The sequence below is a fragment of the Canis lupus genome, chromosome X (assembly GCF_003254725.2).
Source record: "Canis lupus dingo isolate Sandy chromosome X, ASM325472v2, whole genome shotgun sequence".
Taxonomy (NCBI): domain Eukaryota; kingdom Metazoa; phylum Chordata; class Mammalia; order Carnivora; family Canidae; genus Canis; species Canis lupus.
Genome location: NC_064281.1, coordinates 66,297,605 through 66,317,603, shown reverse-complemented (window position 1 = coordinate 66,317,603; position 19,999 = coordinate 66,297,605). Strand labels below are relative to the sequence as shown.

Genomic DNA, 19,999 nt, shown 5'->3' with positions numbered 1-19,999 from the left:
CTTATAATATGTATTTTCTTCATAACTATCTGATTACAGAACATTATTTTGCCTTGTGTAGGTTTCTGAGACTTGCACAGGCTCAATGCTGCAGATGAAAATGGATGAGATTGGCAACCATTACATGGAGATGGTAAAAAACTTAAGAATGGAGAAAGATAGAGAGATCTGCAAGCTAAGGGTATGTTGATCCTATAATGCATAAATACACAGGTCAGCACAAACTTTCTAATAAAATAATGATGGTTTCAAGTGTAAAGCTACAAGGAAAAAGCAACTGAAGGTAGAGTCAGGAATATGACATAGAACCTTTTGTTTAAATACATATTACTTTGTGTAGAATATTGCAAGTTGTTTTCTAATTTAGGTTAATCTTTTCTAAAAAAGCAAAAGACATAAAGTTCGGTGTTTTGGTTTATTTATTTTTATTTATTTAATTATTTATTAGTGGTTGAGAGGAACCCTTCATGATTTTACTTAAAGTGTGCTTGTGCAGTCAAGAGCAACATTTGAGATTATCTAACAAAGCTACTGTTTGATTTATTAAAAATCCTCACTTGAGGGAACCCTGGGTGGCGCAGCGGTTTGGCGCCTGCCTTTGGCCCAGGGCGCGATCCTGGAGACGCGGGATCGAATCCCACGTCGGGCTCCCGGTGCATGGAGCCTGCTTCTCCCTCTGCCTGTGTCTATGCCTCTCTCTCTCTCTGTGTGACTATCATAAATAAATAAAAATTAAAAAAAAAATTAAAAAAAAATCCTCACTTGATCTTGAAGGATGATATAAATAGTAAGAACTTTGTCATGCACAAGGATAAGAACAATGTTGAATTATGTAAGTGTAATTCACATCAAAATTAGTGTGATATTTGTGAGAATAAGTATACATTGCCTTATCTTGTAATTCTAGATCAAATTGACTAACTCTTAATTTACTGATTCCTACATACAGTTAAATATACTTAAGTATTAAATGGGAAAAAACAATCATAGTTTTTTCTCTCCAAATATCATGGTAGAATTTCTTCCAAAAAACAAAATAAAACAAAATATAATTTGTGCAAGACTGCCAATTTTTCTAGCAGATTTCCTTCACTTGTTTCTTTTTCATCCCAACATTACTAATAACACTTTAACTGAACAGCCATTTATGCACCCATAATGTAGCAAAGAGGAAAATGGACAGGATTTGGAGTCAGAATAACTATCTTGGAGTTGCAGCTATGTTGCTTACTAGTTGTGGGACTGTATGTCATGTAACCTCTCCCTTAATCTCATTTACCTGTTTTGTAAATAAGGATTTTAATAACACTTATTTCACAGGGCTTCTGTAAGAATTGAGATAAATCATGCAAGAGGAATATTTTGTGAACTGCAAAACACAATATAAAATTGGTTATTATTAGTGAGTTTTCCTTAATTTGTATTTGAAGGAATCTAAAGTACCTATTTTCTTAGCTTTATTTTAATTCTTGTTGCTTAAGACTGTTACTTAAGTACTGCTTAGCCCTAAATAGTAAAAGCCATCTTTAAAAAATTGAGAAATTCCTAATTAGCATTTTAATTTGTATTTTCCATTCCTCAAGCTCTACAAATGTTTACAACTATTGGTACTTTGATCTTCATTTCATAACTTTCTGTATGACTTTGTAACTGAACCTCTTAGAACTCAATTACCTATTTCACAAATCAGATTTAGAATTCTTCTTTATTTCAAATCACTAGACTCAGTTAAATCAGTACCAAAAAGATGTTTCAAGAAGAGAAGGAAGTTACAGTGAATTTCAATTCAAGCTTCATGAACTGACAAGCTTGCTGGAAGAGAAGGATTCCCTTATAAAGCATCAGTCAGAGGTAAGCATCAGTCAGAGGTACCATACAGAGGTACAGAGGAACTCAGTTAAGTATGATAAATATTTCCCATGAACTAGAGAAGGGCACATTTCCAAAACACACTTTATTCATGAAGTAGAATGTAACTGACTGTGAAGAAATAGAAGATTCATATTTTAGGAGATATAATTCAAATGAAAGCAAGAAATGAAACCAAAAAAGAGTGTTATTGTGCATTTAATATTTTTAATATTATATCTTATTAGCAATGAAACTCCCAGTATGACTGTGAGCTCTTTACTCTTTATTAGCTGCTTTAGCAAAGGACTGTTTTATATTCTTTGTATCTGTAGCATGTGGCCCAGGATCTGTTATAAAATGGTGGCTAATGTTACATTGCTGTTATTGAACTAATGTTGCTTGCAGTAATGATCAGTGATAGACCTTCTGCTAGGAAACAATACCTACTTCCACACTGAAGTTTCAGTACTTGTAAAACATACATTTTCAAGATTCTTATGAAAAAAATGTTCTCACCTTTGTCTTGAGAACCATGCCCATTCAATATCATGTTATCCCTTAAATATAGAAATTCTATGCCAGTTAGTGAATTCCTGCACAGGCATATTATGTAACTTATTAGGTACCATGAAGCAATAATATATGGTATTCAACAGGTGGAATTGGAACATTCTATGTCCAAGCTAAAAGGGAAGGAAAAAAGCAATTATTCTTAGTAACCTTGTAAAATGATGAAACATACGCCTTACCTCATGTTTCTACAGTTTTGAAATAATTATATTTTCTTTTATTTGTAAGGAACTTTCAAAGTTGAGACAAGAAATTTATTCATCTCATAACCAAATCTCCAGTGGTGGAAGGACTACTATCACCACTAAAAAGTAATGTATTTTTAAATGAAATTTGAATATGACTTTGGCTATTATTTAATCCCAGTTATAGCATGTTTAATTTATATATATTATATATATTTATATATATATTTATATATATTATATATATATATTTCTAGTTAGTTAACAATAGTGTAATATTAGTTTCAGAGGTAGAATTTAGTGATTCATCACTTACATATAACTCCCAGTGCTTTTATTTAAGTACAGTTGACACACAAAGGTACATTAATTTCAGGTGTACAAGGCAGTGATTCGATTTCTGTCTATGTTATGCTTTGCTCACCACAAGTATAGCTACCATCAGTCACCATGAAACATTACAATATCATTGACTATAATCACTATGCTGTGCCTTTTATTCCTGTGACTTATTCATTCCATAACTAGAGGCCTGTATCTCTCATACCCCTTCACCCATTTTGCCCATGCCCCAGCCACCTGCTTTCTGGCAATCATCAGTTTGTTCTCTGTATTTATAGGTTTGATTCTGCATTTTGTTTAGTTGCTGTTTTTAGCTTCCATATATGAATGAAATGATATTTTTCTTTCTTTATCTGACTTATTCCACTTTACATAATACCCTTTAGTTCCATCCAGTTGTTGCAAATGGCAAGATCTAATCCTTTTTTGTGGCTGAGTAATATTCTATTATATATCACTGCTTCCTTATCTAGTTCCCTTATCAATGGACACATATTGCTTCCATATCTTGCTTAAATAATGCTGCAATAAGCATAGGGGTGCATATATCATTTCAAATTAGTATTTTTGTTTTGTTGGGTAAGTACTCAGTAGTGGAATTATTGGATCATATGGTATTTCTATTTTTAATTTTTTATGGAAACTAAGCTGATTTCCGTGGTGGCTGTACTAGTTTATATCCTCATCAACACTGCATGAGGGTTCCTTTTTCTCCACATCCTTGCCAACACTTGTTATATCTTGACTTTTTTATTTTAGCCATTCTGATAGGTGTAAAGTGATATCTTACTGTGGCTTTGATTTGCATTTATCTGATGATCATTTATGTTGAGCATTTTTCATGTGCCTGTTGGTCATCTATCTTTCTTCTTTGGAAAAAGAAGTTCCTCTGACCGTGTTTTAAACAAATTGTTGGTTTTTGGGTATAGATTTGTATAAGTTCTTTATATATTTTGGATATTAACCCCTTTTAAAAAAGATTTTATTTATTCATGAAAGACACACAGAGAGAGGCAGAGACATAGGCAGAGGGAGAAGCAGACTCCCTGTGGGGAGCCTGATGTGGGACTCATTCCCAGGACCCTGGGATCATGACCTGATCCAAAGGCAGGCGCTCAACCACTGAGCCACACAGGTGCCCCTGGATATTAACACCTTATCAGATATATCATTTGCAAATATATTTTCCCATTCAGTAGGTTGCCTTTTTGTTTTTGTTGATGGTTTCCTTTCCTGTGCAACATCTTTTTATAGCTTATTTTTTCTTTTCTTTCCCTTGCTTTAGGATACATATCTAGAGAAAGTTTGCTATGACCAATGTCAGAGAAATTAGTGCTGTGTTTTCTTTCTCTTTTTTTTAAAGAGATTCATATCTGTATGTAATGGTAAAAATACCTAGAAATGGCAATATTTTTTGTATATTTTTTATGGGAGTTGGATTTGCCAACATATAGTATAACACCCAGTGCTCATCCCGTCAAGTGCCCTCCTCAATGCCCGTCACCCAGGCACCCCAACACCCCGCCCACCTCCATACCACTACACCTTGTTCATTTCCCAGAGTTAGGAGTCTCTCATGTTCTGTCACCATAACTGATATTTCCCACTCATTTTCTCTCCTTCGCCCTTTAATCTCTTTTACTATTTTTTATTTTCCTGGAAGAATGAAACCATATGATTGTCCTTCTCCAATTGACTTACTTCACTCAGCATAATACCCTCCAGGTCCATCCACGTTGAAGCAAATGGTGGATATTCGTCGTTTCTAATGGCTGAGTAATATTCCATTGTATGCATATACCACATCTTCCTTATGCTTGTATTTTCTTCTAGGATTTCTATGGTTTTAGGTCTCACATTTAGGTCTTTGATGCATCTTGAGTTTATTATTGTGTATGGTGTAAGAATGTGGTTACATTCTGTGTGTTGCTGTCCAGTTTTCCCAATACTATTTGTGGAAGACTGTCTTTTCCCCTTTTGCTTCCTTTGTCATAGACTAATTGACCATATAAGTGTGGGTATCTTTCTGGCCTTTCTATTTTCTTCCTTGGCATATGTATCTGTTTTGTGCTAGTACCATCATGTATTGATTATGTACTTTCTAATATATCTTGAAATTTGGAATTATGACATCTGCAACTTTGTTTTTCTTTCTCAAGATTGCTTCGGCTATTTGAGGGTCTTCTATGGTTCCATAAATATTTTAGGATTATTTGTTCTAGTTCTGTGAAAAATGCTGTTGTGTTTTTAAAAGGGATTGTATTATATCTGTAGATTGCTTTGGGTAGTATAAGTATTTTAAAAATATTAAGGCTCTCAATCCATAAGCATGGTATATGCTTCCATTTGTGTTGTCTTCAATTTCTTTCTTCAATGCTTTACAGCTTTCAGAGTACAGTCTTTTACCTCCTTGCTTAAGTTTATTTGTAGGAATTTTGTTCTTTTTGGCACAATGAAAATGGAATTGTTTTCTTAATTTCACTTTCTGCTACTTCATTACTAGTTTATAGGAATCCAGCAGATTTCTGTACTTTGATTTTGTATCCTGTGGCTTTATTGAATTCATTTATTACTTCCAATTGTTTTTTATGGAGTCTATAGAGTTTTCTATGTATAGTATCATGTAATCTACAAATACGGAAAGCTTTACTTTTTCTTACCAATATGGATGTTTTTTATTTCTTTTTCTTGTCAGCTGTGGCTAAGACTTTCAGTACTAGGTTAAATAAAAATGGTAACAGTGGACATCCCTGTCTAATTCCTGATTTTAAAGGAAAAGCTCTGTTTTTCACCATTGAGTATGATGTTGGCTGCAAGTTTTTCTTATGTGGCCTTTATTATGTTAAGATTTGATTCTTCTGAAACTCATTTTGTTGAGTTTTTTTAAAATCATGAACAGATGTTGAATTTTGTCAAATGCATTTTATGCATCTATTGAGATGATTATATAATTTTTATCCTTCCTTTGTTGATGTGGTGTATCATGTTGATTGATTTGGGAATATTGAACCATCCTTCCATCCCCAGAATAAATCCCAACTGATCATACATAGTAAACGATCCTTTAAATATATTATTGATATATTATTGAGCTTCCTAACATTTTGTTGACAACATTTGTATTTATGTTCATCACAGACATTAACCTGTAGTTTTCTTTTCCTGTGGTGCCATATCTGGTTTTGGTGTCAGGGTGATACTTGCCCCATAAAATGTATTTGGAAGCTTTTATTCCTCTTTTCTGAGAATAATTAGAGGTGAATAGGTATTAATAATTTTTTATAATTAAAATTCAATTTAGTTAACAATGTGCATTATTAGTTTTAACAGTAGAATTTACTGATTCATCAGTTGCATATAACACTCAGGACTTATTACATCAAGTGCCCTCCTTAATGATCATCACCCAATTACCACATCCCACCACCCTCCTCTCCTTCAGCAACCCTCAGTTTGTACCCTATAGTTAAAAGTCTCTTATGTGTTCCCTCCGTCTGTTTTTTTTCCGTCTCTGTTTTCATCTTATTTTTCCTTCCTTTCCCCTGTGTTCACCTGTTTGTGTCTTAAATTCCACAATAAGTGAAATCATGGTATTTGTCTTTTTCTGCCTTTTTTCAATTTACATAATACACTATGGTTCTATCCACATGGTTGCAAATGGCAAGATTTCATTCTTTTTGATGGCTGAGTAATATTCCATTATCTATATCTATACCTATACTTATACCTATATCTGTGTATATAACATCTTTTGGTCCATTCATCTGTCAATGGATGTATGGGCTCATTCCATATTTTGGCTATTGTGGATATTGCTGTTATAAATAAACATTGGGGTGCATGTGCCACTTCAAATCACTATGTTTGTATCCTTTGGGTAAATACCTAGTACTACAATTTCTGAGTCATAGGATAGCTCTATTTTAACTTTTTGAGGAACCTCCAAACTGTTTTCCAAAGTGGCTGCACCACTTATCATTCCCACCAACAGTATGAGAGTGTTCCCTGTTCTCTACATCCTTGCCAACATCTATTGTTTTCTGATTTGTTAATTTTAGCCATTCTGACTGGTGTGATATGGTATCTCACCGTGATTTTGATTTGTGTTTCTCTGATACTGAGTGATGTTGAGCATTTTTTCATGTATTTGTTAGTCATTTGCATGTCTTCATTGGATAAATGAATGTTCATGTCTTCTGCCCATTTCTTGACTGGATTATTTCATTTTTGGGTGTTGAGTTTGAAATGTTCTCTCAGATTTTTTGGTACTAGCTCTTTATCTGATATGTTATTTGTGAATATCTTCTCCCATTCAGTAGGTTGCCTTTTAGTTTTGTTGATTGTTTTCTTTACTCTGCAAAAGATTTTTATCCTGACGAAGTCTCAATAACTCATTTTTGCTTTTCTTTTGCTTGATTCTGGAGATGTGTTTAGCAAGAAGTGGCTGTTGCTGAGGTCAAAAAGGTTGCTGCTTGTATTCTTCTTTAGGATTTTGAAAGATTCCTGTCTCACATTTATGTCTCTCAACCATTTTGAGTTTATTTTTGTGTATAGTGTAAGAAAGTGGTTGAGTTTTATTCTTCTGCATGTGGCTATTCAATTTTCCCAACATAATTATTGAAGAGACTCTTTGTCCATTGGATATTCTTTTCTTCTTTTTTGAAGATTAGTTGACCATACAGTTAAGGGTCCATTTTTGTGATCTTTATTCTGTTCTATTGATATGTCTGTTTTTGTGCCAGTACCATACTGTTTTCATGATTACAGCTTTGTGATACAGCTTAAGGTCTGGATTGTGATGCTTCCAGCTTTGATTTTCTTTTTCTACATTTCTTAAGCTATTCGGTTTTTTCCTGGTTTCACACAATTTTAAAATTGTTTGTTACAACTCTGCAAAAAATTCTGGTGGTATTTTGATATGGATTGCTTTGAATGTTTAGATGGGTTTGAGTACCATAGACATTTTAACAATATTTGTTCTTCCAATCAATGAACATGGAATGTTTTTCCATTTCTTTGTGTCTTCTTCAATTTCTTTCATAAGTGCTCTATAGTTTTCAGAGTACAGATCTTTTACCTCTTTGGTTAGGTTATTCCTAGGTATCATTGTTTTTGGTGCAATTGTAAATGGGATCAATTCCTTGATTTCTCTTTCTTCTGCTTCATTGTTAGTATATAGAAATGCAACAGACTTCTGTGTCTTAATTTTATATCCTGTGACTTTGCTGAATTCCTGTATCAGTTCTAGCAATTTTATGGTGGAATCTTTTGGGTTTTCTACATAGAGTATCATGTCATCTGCAAAAATTGAGTTTGACTTCTTCTTTACTGATTTGGATGGCTTTTCTTTTCTTTCTTCTTCTTTTTTTTTTGTCTGATTGCTGAGGCTAGGATTTCCAGTATTATGTTAAACAACAGTGGTGAGAGTGGACATCCCTGCCATGTTCTTGACCTTCGGGGGAAAGCTCTGTTTTTTCCTATTGAGAATGATATTCACCGTGGGTCATTTATTTATACTCTTTATGATGTTCTGGTATGTTCCCTTTATCACTACATTTGAGAAGGTTCATTATTAAGAATGGATGCAGTATTTTGTCATATACTTTTTGTACATCTATTGAAATGGTCATATGGTTCTTGCCTTTTCTTTTATTAATGTGGTTTATCACACTGATTGATTTGCAGATGTGCAATCACCCCTGCAGCCCAGGAATAAATCCTGCTTGTTCATGGTAAATAATCCTTTTAATGTACTGTTGGTACCTATTAGCTAGTATCTTGGTGAGAATTTTGCATCCATGTTCATCAGGGATATTGGTCTATAATTGTCCTTTTCAGTGGGGACTTTGGTATGGGGATGAAATTAATGCTACTCTCACAGAATGAGTTTGGAAGTTTTCCTTCCACTTTCTTTTTTGGAACAGCTTCAGAAGAATGGGTATTAATTGTTCTTTCAATGTTTGGTAGAATTCCTCTGGGAAGCCATCTGGCCCTGGACTCTTGCTTGTTGGGAGATTTCTGATTACTGCTTCAATTTCTTTGCTGGTTATGAGTCTGTTCAGGTTTTCCATTTCTTACAGTTTGGGCAGTTTATATGTTTCTAGGAATTTATCCATTTCTTCCAGACTGCCTAAATTTTTGGCATATAATTTTTCATAATATTCTCTTATAATTGAATTTCTTCTGTGTTGTTTGTGGTCTTTCCTCTTTCTTTCATGATTTTATTTATTTGGGTCTTTTCTTTTTGATAAGACTGGTTAGAGGTTTATTGACCTTGTTGATTCTTTCAAAGAATCACCTCCTAGTTTCGTTGATCTATTCTACTGGTTTTTTGATGTCTATGTCACTGATTTCTGCTCTAATCTTTATTATTTCTCTTCTCCTGCTGAATTTTCGCATTATTTGCTGTTCTTTTCCAAGCTCCTTTAAGTGAAATGTTAGGTTGTGTATTTGAGACTTTTCTGGCTTCTTGAGGCAGGCCTGTACTGCTATATACTTCTCTCTTAGAACTGCTTTTTGTTGCATCCCAAATGCTTTGAACTGTCATGTTTTCATTTTCATTTGCTTCCATATGTTTTTTTTTTTCAAACTTTTAAGAGGTTTTTTTAATTGTCAAAAGGCAGAGGGGAATAACATGAATGAAACCAATTCTCTTCATAATATAAATCTCCTTTAAGGCATGAGGTGAACGCTTTTAATAGTTTGCTTTTTTCATAGTTGGTTGCTTTTACAATCTAATTAAAAATTATTCTTTGTACAAATATTCTGTCTGTGATGTTTAATCTACCCATCTCTCAGAGCAAGGTACTGAGGTACAGAGTTAGTAGACAACTTACCAAAAACCTAAGAGTAGAACTATTACTAAGCCCAAGTAAAAGGAGAGTTCATTCTGTGTTTGCTACAGCAGGCTCACTACTTGATAGGACTCCAGAGCTTGCCACAGCTCTCCAAACAGTCGTTGAGTCTTGAACAAATTGCTATGAAATTGCATCTTCCCTCTAGCATCAAGGAGAAACCAGAAGAAGGGTTTAATTCTACTTTCATTTCCTGGATGTCCTATTCATTCTTTAGTAGGATGTTCTTTTGTTCTTTAATTGTCATGTATTTGTTCTTTAACCTTCATGTATTCAGTAGGATGTTCTTTAACCTTCATGGTCCTTCCAAAATTTTTCTTGTGGTTGACCTCAAGTTTCATAGCACAGCGGTCTATGCTATGATCAACAGGATGAATATTGATGCACCTTGCTTTCCAGCATTAGCTGAAAATTCTCGCCCCCTACTCTTCAGTGAGCCCTCACAGAAGAGCAATCACTCTTGTTTGTCTCCCCAGTCTCCATCAGAGCTCTGTGTTCATCCTACCTGTTACAAAACTCCAAATTTTAGGGACTACCATGGTGCAGACCAGAACTACTCTTCCCAGGGAGTGTCTGGCCATATTTCTGCCTTTTATTGGAGCTCTCCCAGGAAAGTTGTGGCACAACTATATGGTTCAAAGTTTATGGCAACACAGAGCAGAAAGCAGGCACCTAGATTTGCTGTTCTCAGCCAGGTTCCATGCTCCTTTGCCTGGCAAAAGTGCCACACTTAGGTGCCACCAATTCTTCTCGTGACCCAGATCTTCAAACCATGATGTCACATCTGGGATTCTACTCTGCTTCCCCACCATTAAGCCAGGCATGTACCCCACTGTATCAGACTTCTGAAAGTTCCAATTCTGTAGTCCATTGCTTATAATAATTTGTGGTAGCCTCCTTAATCAACCTTCCTCCCTTCTGCCTTATCCTCAGCTATATCCACAGGATTCAAGTCTCTGCACCTCCTACCTTCCAAATAGTGGTTGCTTTTCTACTTATAGACTTGCAGTATTTGTTTTCTTGGGCCTCCAATTGATTTCTCCTATATTTAGAATTATTTGATACCTATCTAGTTGTATTCAAGGGATGAGGCAAACTTAGAGTCCTACTACTCCTCTGCCATTGTAACTCCTTTCCATAATTCTTTAACTGGAAGAATTCACCTTTTAATTTTTTATTTATTTTCTTTGATTTTTTTTTTTTTTAGAGAAGGAGACAGAGAGTTAGGGATAGAGAGAGGGAGAGTGAGGCAGGGAGTAGCAGAGGGAGAGAGAATCTTTAAGCAGGCTCCATACCCAATGTAGAACCCAATGTGGGTCTTGATCTCACAACCCTGAGATGAAATCAAAAGTCAGATGCTTAACTGAGCCACCAGGCACCCCCTAGACATTTTTTTGACAATTAATTCAATTTTGTTACTAGTAATCAATCTGTTCAGATTTTCTATTTCTTCTTCATTCAGTTTTGGAATATTGTATGTTTCTTGGTATTTATTTATCCTTTTCTTCCAGGTTATCCAATACTTTGGCCTAGATTTTTTACAGTATTCTATATAATGCTTTCTAATTGTGTGGTGTCAGTTGTTACTTCTTTCTTTCCTGATTTTGTTTACTTGAAGTCCAATGTAGATCTTTATATCCTCCATTGTTCTCCTCATCACATTCATGCTTTCCTCTAACTTCTTGAATATACATTAAAAATATTTTTAATAGATGCAACCATGACTACTTATTTCTTGTATCTGTCATTCCTTGTTCTGTTTCTACTAATTTTTTCTCCTCATTATTAACCATATCTTCCTGCTTCATTGCTTTTCTACCAATTTTTTTATTGAATGCCATATATTATAATTTTACAACTTGAGTTCTGAATATTTTTGCTTCACTGCAAATATTCTGTGGTTTTATTCTGAGGTGAAATTACTTGGATACAGTTTAATACTTTCAGATCTTGCACTTAAACTGTTAAAACCTGCAGTCTAGGACTAATGTCATTCCAATACTAACACAATATTCTTTTGTAGTTTCTTCCTGACGCTCCCTGCATTAGGAGATCTTTCCATTCTGGTTAGTGGAACACAACCTATTACCTTCACTATGTGAACTCCAGGGATTTCCAGGCTGCTCTTTCCAATGGTTCTTTCCCCAGCTTTAGTAGCTTTCCCACATGCCTACACTAATCAGTACTCATCTAAAGACTTGTGGAGAACACTCTACAAGTCTCTTTTCTGTTATCTGTGTAGCTTTCTCCTGTCTGGTGTTCTGCCCCACACTGGCTGTTTTGGCATACCTTTACTTGAAATCCGGTCACTTCAACTTTGTGAGACTGAAGGGATTTATTTGGCTCTTTCCCTATCCTGTGACCAAAAAAATTCCTAAGTATTGAGCTAGGCACTAGTAGGGCTCATGTCATTTGGTTCTCTTCTCTAGGATCATTGTCTTATGCTCCCAGTGGTCCATAATTGCAAAAGCAGACATACTTTTTGCTCATGCTTTTGAAAATAATAGTAGTAAAGCTTCATACATTAAGAGGTATTTTCTTTTTAGAGCTAAAAGTCATTCAAAGCCAATTTAACTTAATATGGAGAATCAAACTAGGAGTCACTAAAAAGGAATGAGAGTCATTTTTTTGTGCAGCTGGTAAACTAACTTTTTTTCTGTATAGGTATAGGACACAATATCCAATCCTAGGCCTCCTTTATGATGACTATGAATATATACCACCAGGTAGAGACACACAGACTATTGTGATTGAGAAAACAGAAGACAAATGGATTTGTGTAAGTTCTTTTGTGTATTTCTAGTTCTATTAAGAATAGAAATTTGCATATATTCTATATATAACAACCTTCAAAGATGTAGTAAACTATCAAAGTAAACTCAAATCTTCCAGTTCATTTTTTCTCTTAAAGATTTCCCCAGGTTTTCCTTACTGATATTAGTATGAATTAAGAAACTTTAGAATGATTCATACACAGGTAATATAATATTTTTTAAACTGATTCTACTCAATTAAAAAAACCTTCATTTTTTTCTAAAGCAGGTAGAAAATATTATAGACAATTATGAAGGATAGTGTATGGAGAATAGGCATGTTTTAATAGAATTTGTCTTTCAGTCTTGAATGTGGTACTTATTACTATAGTTAGAAAATTTTCAGTATTTTGAAAGCAAGGAAGTGTGTCTTTCTCAATTGACTGTAAGATCCTCCAGCTTTAAATCCCACAGTTATAGTGAGGCTGGTGAAGAATACTTTGTCATGTACTCTAATATCTCCCTTCTATAACATCCTCCAAAATGACCAAGTGACATGGACCTTAGCATCTTTTTAAGTAGGCCAATACATTGCTAAGTGATGCTGGTTATTAAAACCCTCTTCCTAAAAAGGAATCAATGCTACTAAAACTTCTACTTATTGTCTAATTATGGTCCTGCTAACCTTTAATCATCAAATAGGATATATTCATCTTAGTGCAGTGGCTCTCTATTGGGGCAAATTTGCCCCCGAGGGGACATTTAGCAATGTTTGGAGCTATTTTTGGTTTTCACAACTGGGGAATGGGTACTATTGGCATCTGGTGGATAAAAACCAGGGATGCTGCTAAAGATCATACAACAAATAGGACAGTCTCTCACAACAAAGAATTATCTAGGCCAAAATATTAATACTGCTGAGGGTTGGGAAATCTTAACATGACAGAATCACCTTGGGGTCTTTTCTTCTTAATTGTATACTCCTACACTACTGCCAAAGGATTTTTAACAGTAAACCATTGATAATGATGGGAATATATGATATCCCTCAAGTGTAATGGACATAAAAAACTTTGAGAATCACAGGTCTAAAACAACACAGAATCTGACTTTAACATTGAAAATGACAGACTTCATTATGTTAAAAACTGCTTAAATACTAAAAGCAGGTAAAACTAATTAATTTATGGTTATTAAAATCAAAAGGTGGTTATCTTTGAGGGCAGGTACTGATTGGAAGGAAGTGCTAGGAGGGCTACTAAGGTGCTAATGTGTTGTTACTTGATCTGGGTAATGGTTGCATATATATGTTCAGTTTGGAAAAATTCATATTGTTGTATACTTACATGTATACTTTTTCTATAGGTTTATTACGTGTGAATAAGTTTTAAGATGTCTATACTCTGAGGAGCAATATATAAATATGCAGATGTCAATTATTCTGCAAAACCTTTTTTTTAAAAAAAATTTATTTATTCATGAGAGACACAGAGAGGAGAGAGAGAGAGAGAGAGAGAGAGAGAGGCAGAGATACAGGCAGAGGGAGAAGCAGGCTCCATGCAGGGAGCCTGACGTGGGACTCCATCCCGGGTCTCCAGGATCAGGCCCTGGGCTGAAGGTGGCGCTAAACCGCTGAACCACCCGGCCTGCCCTCTGCAAAAGCTTTTGAAGAAATTTTAAAATTGCAGATTTATAGTTAATAAAACACTGCAGACATTGTTAATAAATTACTGCAGATGTATAGTTAATAAAATTAAGTCTGTTAAATAACTCACTCTAAAAATGAAGTCAGTCGGAGAAGGACAAACATTATATGTTCTCATTCATTTGGGGAATATAAATAATAGTGAAAGGGAATATAAGGGAAGGGAGAAGAAATGTGTGGGAAATATCAGAAAGGGAGACAGAACGTAAAGACTGCTAACTCTGGGAAACGAACTAGGGGTGGTAGAAGGGGAGGAGGGCGGGGGGTGGGAGTGAATGGGTGACGGGCACTGGGGGTTATTCTGTATGTTGGTAAATTGAACACCAATAAAAAGTAAATTAAAAAAATAAAAAAAATAAAAATTGAAAAAAATAAATAAAAATGATATTTTAGTTGAATAAGCTGAAATATTTGCATAAACAAAAAATTTAAAAAGTTTTTATCTCTGAAGACCTTCTCTAATTACAATCAAGCCATCAATCTTGATTATATGGTTACCTGTTTTCAATGAAAGCAACCAACATTTGGAAACTTCCCCCCCAAATAATTTGAGCTTTGACATATGTTGCGTTTCTTAGGACATTAACAGATAATTATGTCAATCAAATGATAAAGGGTACTTGATGGCCTAAGAGGCAGATGACAGCAAGGGAAAGTCAGCATAGGATTTAAAATTTGTCACTCAGAGATTTGATACTGAAATTTAAGACTGGGAAGCAACTACTGCTACTAACCACATGTGCATCAATGTGAGAACTTGCCAAATGAAGGGTCTACAGAATAGTAGTCATTATTTCTCTCTCTGTTAAAAATGTGCAGCAATAAACTTCAAACTTGATATCTGAAGGGGACTAGATACTGAAAGGAAGTTCAAAATATATTTTAGTAAGTTCACAGATGATAAATCTATATTTGTTAACAGATATGTTTGGACATATTTAGCCTCAAAATAAGACACCAAGTAAGAGGTCTACCCAATCTTCCCTTCAGTAATTGAAACATATACTTTGACTAAAGTCAGATAAACCATTGTTTCACTGAATATACATGTAAAAGTTACCACAAAATACAGTACATTTCCTTTGGTTTTATATACATATATATTTAAATCATTTTCTATAATTGTATACATACAATAAGAATATCTTAAATGAATTATGAACCAGTTGTAAACTAACTTTCTTTTTCTTTTCTAGCCATGAATGGACTTCCAAATCAAAGGAGCTTTTGTGTCTACATTAGTACTTTATTTTCCATTACTAAGGGCCAATCAATAATTTGAACCATGCTACTACTCAGTGAATCTAATGAAATGAATTAGTTCTGCAGATGACAGTTTCTCCAGCCACTACCAGGCCTTTCTATCACATTTTTGTATTCAATATAGCAACACATTGTTTAAACTCCAATTCCAGACACTGTAGAACATAATCCACTGTTTTTCAATAGGGTGCTTCCTAGACACTGAACTAATTTGTTGGAGTAGAGATTTTACAATTTATTCCATTAGAAGATTTTCTCTGATATTAGATGTGCAATTCAGCTACAAACATAAATACTGTTTTTTAACCCCCCAAAAAGAGGCAAGAATTGAGTTTTTAAAAAGTTCACTACATTGTATATATAGCATATATTTGCTTTTCTTACATTAAACTTCATGACTAAAAGAGATGCTCTATTACATGCTATTTAAACCTTTCAGAGATATAACTAAATCACAGGTGATGGTTAATTTCATTTATCGGGGAAGTAGGATAATATCTTTTAAAATAACTAAGTCCGCTAAATTACATATTATACTATTATGGTTCTAAGAACATATCAGTGGCTTGGCTTGGCAAATCTGTTCTTTTGAAGTAGATCATCTTCAAATGAGCCCACTCACTTCCTTAAAAATATGTAATACTATATTGTAGGAATGGATTGAAGGAAGGTGGACTTTTTTATAGAAGTATACAACATGTTACATTGAATTTTTGCATAAGGTTTAGAGAATAAGAACAAGAACAAATACTTGACACTTGTATCCTGTTTGGGAGAAAAAGATTTTATAGTATGCAATGCACTTAGAAGTTGGTTGATTAACTGGGTTCTAATGACTTTGCAAAGTGAACAAAACTATTTTCCAAATACATGAGTAGATAAGAATGAAATTTCTTAATTTCAAATCCTATGGTTAAAGTTAAGAATTGGTGAAAATTAAAATGTTTCCATTTGACAAAGTACAGATTAAAGCAATAAATATATTTGGTTTACATGTGATTGAGGCTTTGCATGAAATATCTCTAGATATCTATATAGTATTGTCATGCCTTACAATTATATTTTAATAATTATTCATTATACTAAGAAACTATTAAGATAGGAATGGATGAGGCATTACACTAAATCAAGCTATAAATGAGGAGATACATGCTTTTAATACTTTTATACAAATATTCAAATAGGTCTTGATATGAAGCTAAGAGCTTTATTATCTTAACATTTTGACTAAAATGTTAAGCTCCATAATTGGATTAAAACAATTCCAATTTTATCAATATTTTGTGATAGAAAATGTTAGTATTCTTCCTGAGCTATATAGTCCTTACATTTTCCCCTTTGGTGTAGGAACAACATGGCAGTTTCTCTTCTGCTAACTACACATGCATGTAACTGTAACAAAATTATGCCAAATTATCTACTCATTACATATGATATAAATGGAAGTTTTTAGTAGCCTGATAGAAAACTGTTGTCATAACTGTTTGAAAATTAAAACAAGTGTGATTTTCCAAAATGTTCTTAAATAAAAATAACAATGTCTAAAATTTGGGGCAATTAAGAAATTAACAGCTCAGTGATTCACTTGATCCATGCATAATTGAATGGGTATTGTAACAAGGTGCTCATTATACTTAACAAACTTAAATGTATGTATTCCTTTTCCAATTTGTGGTTAAGCTCAATAAAAATAGCGGTGGTTTTTTCCTCTCACAAGTTTCACACAGCTTATCTTTGAAAATTGCAAAGATATTGTCAAGTGAGAAATATCTGTTTATCTAATTTCTATTCCAGTATGTTTTGCTTTAGATATCAAATGAAATGGAGACTGTGCAATTACATGCAAGGTAATTTGTTTAAGTTTCTAAATAAAATATATGAAGTATCTGTATGGTCTTTATGGAAGTCCTAGTAAGAAACATATTTTTAGCTTTGCTGTATATTTTCATCAGGAAGTTATTATCATGTTAATGTTTATGTTAGAACTAAGAAGCACCACTCCAATATTTTTTAAAAATGCCTGATGAGGACTACTAGAGCTAACACTGTATGTAACATAGATGGACATCTGGCTGATGCAGGTTTCTGCTTTATTTATTTATTTTCACAAAATTAATTAATTCATTCATTCATTCATTCATTCATTCATTAATATATTTGACAGAGCAAACACAAACAGGGGGAACGGTAGGCAGGAGAGGGAGAAGCAGGCTACCTGCTATGCAGGGAGCTCGATGTGGGGCTCGATCCCAAAGCCCTGGGATCATGATCTGAGCTGAAAGCAGATGCTTAACCCACTGAGCCACCCAGGCACCCCAGGTCTGCTTTAAATGAGAATTTCTTTGCTTACAAACCTAATCTTCCAAGTTCTGTAACTCATTGTTTCAAATAGGATTCCGTAAATCATTCTTCCCATCCTTATAATGAATGATGCTTTAACTGTAATATGGTTTCTTAACACAAACAGTACAAAAGGAAAAAAATAAGCATTCATCTCACAACTTAATTTAGATCACCCTAACAAAAAGCCATTTTCGCTTCTTCCATTACTGTAATCTACAGAGATGACCTGTAGACATAATTCTTTTGAAAGTAAATAAGCTGTGAAAAGACTTCTCAACAAGTTACCTCTACCCCACCACACACCATTATTAAATTTATTGAATTCCCATAGTACCTTTTGTTCAATAAAAAATATAATAAAGTATTTCATGCTCATCCTAGGATAGTAAATACTAATCTTTTTATTCTTAAATATTTTATTTATTCATGAGAGGTAGAGATATAGGCAGAGGGAGAAGCAGACTCCCTGGGGGAGCCTGATGTGGGACTCAATCCCAGGACCCTGTGATCATATGAACCAAAGGCAGGCGCTCAACCACTGAGCCACCCAGGTGCCCCAATACTATTTTTTTAAATAAAGAATGCAATAAATAATTACATGTCTTAATAAAACCTTTAACATTTAGTGGCAAAATAACACATACTTCCTTTGAGTCGACAAAGAATTGTTATATAACATAATTATGTGATAAACAGGCAGTCTTGATAATCTTCTTTAATTGGTCTCCTGTAGATGAGATTTTGTTAAGTCCAGGGTTTTTATATTTGGTTTCCCATCTTATTACATTAAAATAATTTCATTATTAAAGTTTATGTTCCATACATCCTTTATGTTAAAGATACTTTGCAATATGCTTTGATTCAGTAACTGGTATGCTAACACAATCAGTTTTAAACACTCCTACCTAGCTCACGTGTGCCGAGATATAACAAAAGAGATCAATTTCTTAAAATGGAAGAATATATAAGCTTTTGGAGATGGTTCCCTAAAGTGTTTTCGTGAGCCAGTCATGTTATGATGGGTAGATGGTACTGAGATCTAGGATGACAGGGTTTGCAGCTCAGATGGGAGGTTACTGGGACATAACATTATGAGCTAAGTGGGATAGTTTCAATATTGCCAATTGGTCCAGATTTTAAAATGGAGCAGAGTTTCCTTTGGAATAGTTACTTGGACAATGCTCAAGAGAAAGGCATAGCAACTGGAGCAAGACATACGAAAACATGTTTAATTTGGGATATCTAGTACTAGAGCCTTGACCCTAGTAATTATATAATTTCTTTTGTGAGGCATCCAAGTTTGAATTAACAATACCCACTTCTTATTCTAGATCCAAGGATTTAAGAGGCCTTTCTTAAACAGTATCAAATTTACAAAGCTAATTCTTTTGGAAGGACAGGATGGAGCTGAACAAAGTTGGGAAGATTCTCTAATCCAATAATATCCTAGGGTTCTAGTTTAGTTCTGCATTTTCTCTAAGCAAAGCTGTATTAGTCCTAAGAAACTTATTGAATGTAATTCCAAGTCTAGTCAGTTTTTTCTTGATTTTCACAAGGGGAAATAGGAAGATCTGAATAAGAGGATTCTTGTGTTCCTCTACCTTCATGGAAGGTAATTTTTTCCCTGGAAGTAGGCATATTTAAGAATTGTGCTGTATCTTCCTTAAAAACTTTTTTAAAAAGTTTCAGGGATTTACTTCAAATTAAACCACTGGGAGAAGGGGAATCTTCGGATTAATCCAATCAGAGGTAGGTGGGTGAAGGGAAGAGTGAGGAAGAATATAAATGAGTCAAAATTTGCCTTGGTTATTGAAGCTGGGTGATAGCTATATAGGGCTTCACTATATTTTATTTTTGTATATGGTTGAAATTTTTCTGCAATAAAAGTTACCTATCATATCATATATATGCCATACATATCTTTAAGGGCAATTCAAGGTTCAAACTGGTAGTTGTCCTCTATGAAACATGAATTGGAGAGCCTTATCTGAGTAACAATTCCAGTACTTTCCTCTATATCATGGCATAGGCCATTTAGAAGTGACAATCAGACAAATACATCTCCACATAATGATTGTGAACTGTTTAGGAAAAATGATTTTTTAGCAATTCCCAAATTGTTTCTCCTTCTTG

The 19,999-nt window shown here is 34.1% G+C and overlaps 1 protein-coding gene across 4 annotated transcripts in view; it reads left to right on the top strand.

The window, feature by feature from the left end:
- POF1B (POF1B actin binding protein) overlaps nt 1–17,239 on the top strand; it is a 108,753-nt gene extending 91,514 nt beyond the window's left edge. For 2 of the 4 annotated variants that reach the window (XM_049107857.1, XM_025431822.3), the window contains 5 exons: nt 62–181; nt 1,723–1,851; nt 2,650–2,732; nt 12,467–12,581; nt 15,457–17,239. In XM_049107857.1, coding sequence (XP_048963814.1) covers nt 62–181; nt 1,723–1,851; nt 2,650–2,732; nt 12,467–12,581; nt 15,457–15,462 — 453 coding nt within the window. In that variant the 3' untranslated portion in view covers nt 15,463–17,239. Of the gene's footprint in view, nt 1–61; nt 182–1,722; nt 1,852–2,649; nt 2,733–12,466; nt 12,621–15,456 lie in introns of those variants that run through there. The other 2 variants (XM_035711846.2, XM_025431821.2) reach the window with 2 other exon arrangements.
- The last annotated feature ends 2,760 nt before the right edge of the window (nt 17,240–19,999 follow it).